Source organism: Rhincodon typus, chromosome 20 (assembly GCF_021869965.1).
Source record: "Rhincodon typus isolate 14 chromosome 20, sRhiTyp1.1, whole genome shotgun sequence".
NCBI classification, from domain to species: domain Eukaryota; kingdom Metazoa; phylum Chordata; class Chondrichthyes; order Orectolobiformes; family Rhincodontidae; genus Rhincodon; species Rhincodon typus.
Window position 1 is genome coordinate 51517024 of NC_063351.1, and position 11507 is coordinate 51528530.

At 39.2% G+C, this 11507-nt stretch overlaps 1 protein-coding gene across 1 annotated transcript in view; it reads left to right on the forward strand.

The window, feature by feature from the left end:
• The window catches only part of LOC109910754 (max interactor 1, dimerization protein), a 130359-nt gene that overhangs the window by 34683 nt on the left and 84169 nt on the right, over positions 1–11507 (forward strand). The window contains exon 2 of the mRNA XM_048608755.1: positions 1040–1069. Within this exon, the coding sequence (XP_048464712.1) occupies positions 1040–1069 (30 nt within the window). The remainder of the gene's footprint in view (positions 1–1039; positions 1070–11507) is intronic.

An 11507-nucleotide genomic window follows, 5' to 3' on the forward strand; every position in this document is an offset into this window, starting at 1 on the left:
GTTGAAATGGTTCGCGACTGGGAGGTGCAGTTGTTTGTTGCGAACCGAGCGTAGGTGTTCTGCAAAGCGGTCCCCGAGTCTCCGCTTGGTTTCCCCGATGTAGGGGAAGCCACACCGGGTACAGCGGATGCAGTATACCACATTGGCAGATGTGCAGGTGAACATCTGCTTGATGTGGAATGTCTTCTTGGGGCCTGGGATGGGGGTGAGGGAGGAGGTATGGGGGCAGGTGTAGCACTTCCTGCGGTTGCAGGGAAAAGTGCCGGGTGTGGTGGAGCTGGAGGGGTGTGTGGAGCGGACAAGGGAGTCACGGAGAGAGTGGTCCCTCCGGAAAGCAGATAAGGGTGGGGAGGGAAAGATGTCTTTGGTGGTGGGGTCGGATTGCAGATGGCGGAAGTGTCTGAGGATGATGCGTTGGATCCGGAGGTTGGTGGGGTGGTACGTGAGGACGAGGGGGATTCTTTTTTGGTTTTTATTGCGTGGACGGGGTGTGAGGGATGAGGTGCGGGAGATGTGGAAGACACGGTTGAGGGCGTTCCTAACCCTAACCCTGTACATCTCAGTTGTCCTCGTTTTTCATAAATTTGGAATAGATAGATCGTAAACTCAGTTATTGGGCTGTGATGAGTTTGTTGATCCCTGTTCTGGCAGTCCACTTGGTGGCCATGGTGTCTTTGGTTTAGTCACAGAACAAAAGTTAACCGATATTTCTGCTTGTGATTATGGTCCCTTGGTTCTTGCTGGGAATTCTGTATGTGTGGATGTTAGATGAGGACTACTTGAAGCTTGGCTGTGACATCTCGCATGATTGAATAGCAAACTGACACTCATTCTTTAGTTTTAAGAATGACCACTTGAATAAAATAAGGGCAAGTAGCGCATATGAGTCAACATCTTTGAAAGAGGAAGGAAGGTTTTTGGAAGATCAGAAAAGAAGCATAACGTACTTAAGTTCACGTATGATAAGTTTATTTCTCAATGATTCTGACAGATGTTTTAAAAAAGCTTTCAGAGTAACTGCTAAATTTCTGTCTTACAGATCTACACACAATGAATTAGAAAAGAACCGGTAAGTCACTTGCATGAGAACTGTTACTCAATTATGTAACCTGGTAATGGCATAAACGTTTTATTCTCACATGCTTGTTAAATTGGGTATAAGTTTTTAAGTAAGATTTGATTCCTAAAATCTAACTTTTAAAATAAAATAAAGAAGGCAGTTAGCAATTTTGAAATTGGTTCACGATTGATAATAGCTTTTAGTTTCCCTAAAGGAGAAAGCAATGTTTTTTGTAAAATATAAGTAGATGTCTGACCTACTTGAAGTAGAAAATCGGTATGCAGAATATTGGTTGCCTTCTTTTCCTCTAATGTACTGAACTGTCATCGGGTCATGTGGTGTTGTTGTTGCTAAGGTGTCAGGTTACTGTGGCACTGTGAGCAAGCTCATATGAAGTTGGGGGAAAAATCCCTGAATAGTGATATCATTCCAGAACTGTTATTTACATTACAGAAACAATTGATCAATGAAAGGTTAGAACAGTGGACATGAATTAATGCAAGTAGAATGTTACACAATATTGTAGTATTCTGCCGGGGGGCGGGGGAACGCCACGTTGCCCTCAGAAAACTTACTGTTTTCACCATTTTGTTTAACTGATACTTTATAATGTGTTGGTTCAAACAACATAATGGTAACATTTTTTTTCAAATTTTCTCCAAGATTTGATCTTTTTTTTCTTTTTATGCTAATGGTAGTTCAGTATCGGCACCAGGAATTCCAAACTTGAAGAGTAACCAGACTAATTCTGGGATGACAGGACTGATGTATGAAGAAAGAGACTGGATTGATTAGGACAATATTCACTGGAGTTGAGAAGAATGAGGGAGAATCTCATAGAAATCCATGAAACTCTAACAGGACTAGACAGAGTAAATGCAGGAAGGAAATCAGGGGTCAAAATCTAAGAATATGGGGGTAGACCATTTAGGACTAAGATGAGAAATTTTTTCACTGAGTGGTGAGACTTTGGAATTCTCTTCCACAGAAAGTGGTTGAGGCCAAAACATTAAGGCATAGCTCTCTGTGGCCAAGGTCGAGAGTCCCAAAAGCTATGTTGCCTCTCTGGCACCACCATTCAGGATAACTCACCTGGGCTTGGAATCCAGGAGAAGCTTGGAATGGGAAGGGAAAGATCCTGTTATCATGGGTCCATGTAGGTACTGAGGATGTAGGTAGAATGAGGCAAGAGGTTCTGCTGAGGCAATATGAGTAGATAAATGCTAAATTAAGAATCAGAAACAAAAGGTGGTAATCTCCGGATTACTACCTCAGCCATGAGCTACACGTTCAATAATATTAAGGATATAAATGAGTGGCTCAAAGATTGATGTGGGAGAAATGGATTTGTATTCATGGGATATTGCGACCAGTTTTGGAGAAGGAGGGAGTTGTTCCGATGAGATAGCCTCCATCTGAATCTTTGCTGTGGCCAGAGTTCTGGTGAGTTACTAACTAAGGCTGTAGATAGGACTTTATACTAAATATTGGGGGAAGGGTTCAGCTGAATGGAAAATTTTTCAAAAATCAAAATTAAAGGAGAAGGTAGGGGTGCAGGTTAATAATGAGGCTGATTGTTACCAGGGAATAAAAGGAAGGGACAGAATATGTGAATATCATATTGCCCCAAGGAATTGTACAAGAGTTGGGAAATTTGAGAATAGAATAATTTGAAGGTTTTGTATTTAAAATTCACAAAGCAATTGGTATAAAATTAACCAATTAACAGCGCAAATAGACAAATGATATGCTTTGGTGGCAATTACTGAGACATAGTTGCAGGGAGACCAGGTTTAGGATAGGTAGGAAGGAAAAGGAGGTGATGTAGCTCTCTTGGTAAAGGAAGAGATCAGTACTGCAATGGGAAGTGATATAGGCACTGGAAATCAACATGTGGAATCAGTCTGGAGAAATAACAAGGGAAATATACCACTGGGAGTAGTAATCCATAGGTCCCCGAAAAATAGTCCTGCATTTTTATACAGAATACTGCAGTTTGTAAGAAAGGTGAATTAGTAATAATCATGGATGATTTTGATGTGCAAAAGGACTGGATTAATCAAATTGGCAAGGGTAACCTCAAGGGACAGTTTAATGAATGTATTCAGATTGTTTCTTAGAACAATATTTTGGGGGACCAACCAGAGAGCAATCTATTCTGGATTTGGTATTGTGTAATGAGGTGGGATTAATTAAGGATCTCATTGTAAGGGGAAGAGTGATCATTGCATGCTAGAATTTCAAGTTCTGTATGAGATGATTATGTAGACATGAGGATAGATTTGGCCTTCGTGGACTGGGTAGGAAGACTAAAAAGTAGGACAGCTCATGAACAGTGTCAGATGTTTATGGAGATATTCAGTTCCTCCCAACTAAAATATATTCCAGACGGAAGGGAGGGTTGTAAGCGGGGGGAAGAAAAAAACACATGGCTAAGCAAGGAAGTTAAAGAAAACATAAAGACAAACTAAAGTATACCATTATTGCAAAGGCCAGTGGCAGACTGGAAGATTAGGAAACTTTCGAAAGATCAACAAAGAGTTACTAAAATAGTATTAAAAAGTGCAAAGGTAAATTATGAAAGAATATTAATGTAAAATATAAAAGTGATAGCTAGACCTTCTCTAATTATATAAAAGGAAAGAAAGTAGCTAAAGTGAATGTTGACCCCTTAGAAGATAAGAATGGAGCGTTAATAGCAGGGAACACAAATGGCGGATCAATATTTTGCTTCAGTTTTCATGGTGGAGGATACAATACTATCCCAATAGCAACAGGTAATGCAGAGGTTACAGAAAGGGAGGAACTTAGAACAGTCATCATCACAAGGGACAATTAATGAATGAACTATTGGAATTAAAGGCAGACAAGACCCCGGGCCCTAATGGCCTATATCCTAGGGTCTTAAAGGAAGTGCCAGCAGAGGTAGTGGATCCATTGGTTATAATATTCCAAATTCCCTGGATGCAGGAAAGGTTTCAGTGGTTTGGAAAAATGCTAATATAACACCGTTATTCAAAAAGGGAAAGAGGCAGAATCTGTAGACCATTAGTTTAATATCTGTCATTGGGAAATTGTTAGAACGCATTATTAAGGAAGTAATAATAGAGCATTTGGAAAGTCAAACTACAATCCTTCAGATTCAGCATGGTTTTATGAAGGGTAAATCATATTTGATCTTTTTGTTTTAAGAGTTTATGCAGGTTTTGGTGAGGCCTCTTCTGGAGTAATGTGTACTGTTCTGGTTGCCCATCTACAGGAAGGATATTCAGAAAAGATTTGCCAGAACGTTGTCAGGAATGGAGGGTTTGAGTTTTAAAGCTAGGTTGATAGGCTGGGATTTTTTTTTCACTGGAGCTTGGGACATTGAGGGATGACCTTATAGGGATTTATAAAATCATGAGAGGCATAGATAAGGTGAATAGAAAGGGTCTTTTCCCTAGGGTGGGGGAGTTCAAAACAAAGGGGCATATTTTTAAGATGAGAGAAGAAAGATTTAAAAAGGACATACGGGGCAACTTTTTCAACAGAGAGAATGTTTTGTGTGTGGAATGAACAGAGGAAGTGGTGGATTCGGGTACAGTTACAAATTTAAAAGACATTTGAATAAGTACATGAATAGGAAAGGTTTTGAGGGATATGGGCTAAACACAGGCAAGTGAGAATAGTTTGGTTTGGAAAAAGGGTCAGCTTGGACTAGTTGGATCGAAGGGTCTGTTTCCAGGCCGTATGACTCTGTGACTGTGACTCTATGTAACAAGCAAGTTGGATCATTGGGATCCTTTACATGTAGTGTATCTGGACTTCCTAAAGGCATTTGATAAGGTGCTGTATATAAAGTAAGATCACATGGGGTTAGCTCAGACAGAGGATTGTCTAGCTATCAGAAAGCAGAGAATATGGTTAAATGGGTCTTTTTCTTGTTGGCAAGATGTAGCTAGTGGGATGATACAGGGTTCGGTCCTCAGACCCAGTTATTTACAATCTATGTTAATGAGTTGGTTGCGGGGATAGAAGGTACTATAGACAAATTTGAAGATGACACTAAAATGTGTGGGTAAGTCAGTTACAAGCAAAAAATAAGAAATTTACAAATGGATATGGGTAGATTAGGTGAATGGGCTAAAATTTGGGACAGTTGGAGTTTAATGTGGATAAGTCCATTTTGGTCAGGAGAATAGAAAGGCAGCTTACTATCTAAACGGAGAGAAACTTTAGAATACTTTGGTGCAGAGGGATCTGGGTGTCATTGTGCATGAATCACATAAAACTAGTATGCAGGTACAGCAGGGAATGAGGAAGGCAAATGGAATTTTGGTATTTATTGCTAAAGGAATAGAGTATAAAAGTAGGGAAATGTTGCTGCAGCAGTTTTGGTCCCTTTACTTGAGGAGAGAGGTAGTTGCATTGGAGGCAATTCAGAGGAGGTTCACCAGATTGATTGCAGAAATGAGGGATTTATTTTATGAAGAGAGATTGAGCAGATTAATGTTATGCTGCCCAGAGTTTAGAAGAATGAGAGCAGATTTAATTGGGGTAATTAAGATGTTAATGGGAATTGACATAGCAGATATAGAGAGGATGTTTCCTCGAATGTGCAATCCAGAACAAGAGATCATTGTTTTAAATTTGCTACACCTTATCCTAAAACGCAGATGAGAAAAAATTACTTCTCTGAGGGACATGAATCTGTGGAATTCAGTACTTCGGAGTCTGGTGGATGTTGAAACATTGGGTAAATTTAGAGAGGGGATTCACAGATTTTTAATTAGTAATGGTTGCAGGATTATGGAAAGTAGGCAGGAAAGTGGCGTTGAGGCTGAAATGAGATCTACTGTGATCATATCAAATGGCAGAGCAGGCTCAAGGGCTGAATTGCCTACTCCTCCTCCTAGTTCCTATGTTCTTATTACGTAAAAGCATTTTTTTCTTGGATTTTTCCTTCATTTTTAGCAATCACCTTCCGTCTCTGAGTGCGATTTTCAATTCATTCCTTATTACTGACATTCACATGTTGTGGATTCGGTTCAAACCTGGGTTAGGACCATCCATTCGCATTTTAGTCAATGACAATATAACTATATGGAAGAAAGAGATTTTCCCTCAGTTAGACTGCTTGGGGTTGGAATTCTGTCCTGATAGTGAAAAGGCAGTAAACAAAGTGATTGCTTTTGGTTTTCCTAATTTGATGAAAAATAACCTGCTATGTGAATGATCTTTTAAGAATAGAATAGAATCCCCACAGTGTGGAAACAGCCCATTTGGTCCAACAAATCCACACCAACCCTCTGAAGAACATCCCACTTAGACCCATCCCTGTACCCTATCCCTGTTACCCTGCATTTCCCATGGCTAATGCAGTTAACCTACACAACTCGGAAACTAGGGGTAATTCAGCCTGGCCAATCCACCTAACTTGCACATCTTTGGAGTGTGGGAGGAAACAGGAGCACTTGGCAGAAACCCACGCAGACATGGGGAGAATGTGCAGACTCCACACAGACTGTTGCCCAAGGCTGGAATCCAACCTTGGATCCCTGGTGCTGTGAGGCAAAAGTGCTAACCACTAAGCCACCTTGCTCCCCATTCATTACCTTTGAAATAACTTTATTCATATTCTTTAAGATTACTCAATGCTCAAATATTTTGTCGTGAAGGTACAGGTAATTATAAAACTGTTTAATTGCTTTTAGTAAGCATTTGTTTAAAGATTCCATTCTTCCAAGCCTAAACTTTAAATCCAGCATCAACCTTCACTTTCCAGAATATTTGCAGAAACCCAGAGTTAGATTTTGTCAACAGTTATTTGTATAAAAATGAGACAAAGGTTCCCTGTAGAGGGGCCTCCATTTCAACTATATTTCAATTTCACAGCAATACCTTTTGGGAATCTCTGATTTGTTAATTTCACTTTATCAACCTAAAATTCTTTATTATTGAAATTGAAAGTGGCTTTATTCCTGCTTGTAAAAGGCATTTTGAGCATGTGAATTATCAGCCTTAGTTTAAACCTGATTGCAAACTAAATCAATAAATTGAGGGAAATATGGTTTGAGAAATAAACATATATATTATTAGCACTGATTTTAATTTTGTGATGGAAAATGGTTGGTAGTGAATCAGCCATGCTTTATAAAGCCCACTTAGGATCAATCGAAAGGAAATTGAGTGTGGGAGGCTAATCTGCTATTATTTGTTTTCCACGAACACCAGAAGTTACATTCAATTCTAATGAGTAACTGTTTAATCCTTGGAGTGCAGGCTCATAGTTCCTTGAAAGTGGAGTCGCAGGTAGTCAGGATAGTGAAGAAGGCATTTGGTATGCTTGCCTTTATTGGTCTGCATTGAGTATAGGAGTTGGGAGGTCATGTTGTGGCTGTACAGGACATTGGTCAGGCCACTTTTGGAATACTGCATGCAGTTCTGGTGTCCCTGCTATAGGAAGGATGTTGTGAACTTTGAAAGGGTTCAGAAAAGATTTACAAGGATGTTGCCAGGGTTGGAGGGTTTGAGCTATAGGGAGAGGTTGAATAGGCTGGGACTATTTTCCCTGGAGCATAGGAGGCTGAAGGGTGACCTTATAGAGGTTTATAAAATCACGAGGGGCATGATAGGGTGAATAGACAAAGGATTTACCTCAGGATGGGGGAGTCCAAAACTAGGAGGCATAGGTTAAGGTGAGAGGGGCAAGATTTAAAAGAGAACTAAGGGGCAACTTTATTACACAAAAGGTGGTGCATGTATGGAATGAGCTGTGAGAGGAAGTGGTGGAGGCTGGTAGAATTGCAACATTTAAAAGGCATCTGGAAAGATATATGAATAGGAAGGGTTTAGAGGGATATGGGCTGGCAAATGGGACAAGATTAATTTAGGATATCTATTTGGCATGGATGAGTTGGACCGAAAGGTCTGTTTCCATGATGTACAACTCTAAGACCTCATGACTGTATGATGATTGTAAACTGTTCTACATTGTGGAGAATTGGAATGGTTGGTGGATTGACTGGAATGGTACTACATTCTGATGTGCACTCAGCCCAATGTGACATATGTCTCTATGGTCCACTTTAACTCCTAATCTGGGCTGACATTTTCCAGATATAATCTTACTCCTTACCATTTAAGGGTAGGTCACTCCTACAGGTAAAAATCAACAGAACTGCGGATGCTGTAAATCAGGAACAAAAACAGAAGATACTGGAAAAGCTCAGCAGGTCTGGCAGCATCTGTGAAGAAAAGATCAGAGTTAATATTTCGGGTCTGGTGACCCTTCCTCAGAACTCCTGACCCGGAATGTTAACTCTGATTTTTTCTTCACGGGTACTGCTAGACTTGCTGAGCTTTTCCAGCAACTGCTGTTTTCGCTCCTACAGGTGTAAGATTGACCGCCAAACTTCCAAATATTCTTCTTGAGGTGGGTGTAGAATTTATGATTTTATTTATTTGGTAGCTGATCATTATATATGTTAATTATTCACATTTTGAATAAGTCAGTTTCGTATATGGTGTAAAATGATGGTCTGGCTTTCTGTGATAAATTTTTGTTCAATTTGTAGCTCCATCACAGAAGGTCATTAAAATTCCTTGTTATGCTTTATTGAAACAATTCAAGTTTTTTTAATGGTACTCTATCAAATAAGGGCCTGATGGGTTTCAAAGAAATAATGGCCTTCTCTCAGCATCATGATGATTGCTTATTGTCAACCAACATAAATTAGAAAATTGGTAGTCTGAATATACTTTCTTAAATTGCTGGAACCAGATAGTGAATATGTAATAAGGAATGTTGCGGGATTCAAGTTTCGGAAAAGTTATAATGACCTAATGTTTGTTTAAGTAGCTGTTGTTTTTCTTTACGCAGATATATGAACATTTGTAAATGCAAACTTGTGATCTCTTTGCTTAGGGATGTATATTCAGTCAAATTAACTCTGTTTGTTGCTGTATCTTGTAATCTGGTCAAAAACAGAATTGTGCCATATAGCCTGTCTTTGGTGAGCACACATGCCTATCATTGTATAAAAGTGATTTTAACTTTCCACAGTCAGCTCCATTTATCATTGTGCTCCTGCCAATTTGTGATTTTACGGCTGCAATATTATGGAGTTAATAAATATAAATTTGGGTCTCGTGAGACACCTGTTTTCCTAATGGAATTTTATTTGTCTGTTGAGTGGGTCTGCAGTCACATGTAGACCAGACTTACTGATTTTCCCTTTTAAAGGGCACTCGAGAACAGGTTTTTATGACTATCTGGTTTGTTTCATGAGCATCATTGAGAATTGTTTTCTTCTGGGAAGACCCACCACTTCTCATTCCATTCATGCTTGTGACAGCAGGCCTTCCCCAAGATTCAGGGCTCTAGGGGCAGAAGTCCCAGTCATGGAGAGCTGTCAGTCAACCAGAGACATTAATTGAGATAACAATCTTATTTGGGAACAGGGGAAGGCCAGCTATGAGCTTTCCCATTACAGACTTGATTGGACTGGAGATGTACAGTGGCAGGGTACTTACTTGACACTCTCCTGCCTGATTAAATGCCCCATTTAACCAAACTCGCTTCAAGGTAGGGCATAAAATTCTGCCCTTTTTTTATTCCAAATGTACTAATTGAATCTAAATTGTTCTAACTACTGAAATTGGTACTAGCTTGGTAATTACATTCTAAAAACATGCTTATTTTAAAGAAATGGAAGTGTTCTGATGGATGGAGGATGAATTGTTTTTCTTTGGTTGAGATGAAGGCGTAATGTTAGTGAAGAGTGGATTAAAGGTCACCTTGCATGATGCCATCTTATGCGGAACTTTCACACTGGTATCCACAGTTGAAATGCCTCTTGCCTGAAAAAAACCATTATTGCCAATCATGGGACCTGAAAGGCTTTGTTGAAAATGAAATAGAGAATCGATAAATTTTGTTGCTGAAGAAGCTAAAGATCTTGCAGTTATATAACATATTTCACATCCTCAATTATACTATTGCAGCAAATGAATTATTGTCTTTTTAACACTGATTGCTATGTATGCTTACATAACAACAGTTTGGGGTGGGGGGATTGCTGGAATAGACTTCCTGGTGATAACAAAAAGTATGGATTCCATTCCAGTGTAATTCCTATGTACCGCAAAGGGCTGTGCGATCTGCTTGGATGAGTCAATGAAGTAAAAAGTAAGATGGGGTCTTGGTCGACATTGTGACTGCACGATTAGTGAATCATTGGATAGCGAGGAGTAGTGTACAAATAAGCTGCAACTAACATGGAAGTAATTAATTTGATTAATTTTTTAAGCAGTGAATAAGGAAATGGAGACATTATTAAGCATGGATGGGAACACCTCTAGTTTTACAAGCTGCTTATTTGATCTATAGCAGCTATTTTTGCTGGTCATGATGATCTTTTCTTTAGACTGAAGCAATTAACACAGTACAAAATTTTTGTTTCAAATATGCATGCATTTTTAGAGATCAGTTAAAACATTATGCATAACTTTTTGGCATATTTATTCTCAGTTTGTCTGTTGAAAATACTGAGGTAACATTGTTACTCCCCTTTATTCTTTGACTCCAACGAGGGAATGGACTGAATGTTGCTTCTTAGTGAGGTCAGTTGCACTGATCTATCATCAGTCTGTTTAATGTTAATTAAGTTACAAAGGGTTATGGGGAAAATCAGGGTAATGGAATTGAGATCAGCTGTAGTCTCATTGAATGGTGGAGTATACCCAACAGGCTGAATGGCTTACTTCTGCTCCTATATCTTGGGGCTAGATAGATGGGTTTTTTGACAGTTGAAAATGGTTAAATAGTAGTCACTAGGCTCACGTGTAATTCAAGATACTTATTGAATTCAAATTTCACCATATCCCATTGTGGAATTTGAACCCATGTCCTGAGAACATTAGCTTACGATTTTGCATTACTATTCCAATGCTAGTACCACTATGCTACAGCCTCCCATTGATTTAAGTTGGACGTTTTCATTTGCCTTCCTTGCTTACTGTACTAGTGCACCAGACATTTTCCTATCCTCAGTTATAGTACTGGAGCATTGCCGCTTACTTATCAGTACCAATGAAAGAGATAATACTACTTTCGCTTTGTCAGATAAAAAATTGAAACATTACTCTTGAACTTTTGTCATCTCATCATCTGATATCAAATTCAAATCTGCTATAACAGTTTGTTTCATAGGTGGTTTTGCTGGCTGAGCATCTTCAGTTCAAGATTCCTCACTGAACTTGAATGGATTGTATTGCTCATTGTTGTTTCAGTATTTGGTTCTTCCTGCAAACTTCGCTGATTTTTGTCATCTGAAGGTTCTTCACTCATGATAGGAATGGCAAACATTTCCACTACTTCTTTATAGTTAAAGATTTCCTTCCAGTTGACAGTGTGAAACAGAGATAGTAGGAACTGCAGATGCTGGAGAATCCGAGACAACAAGGT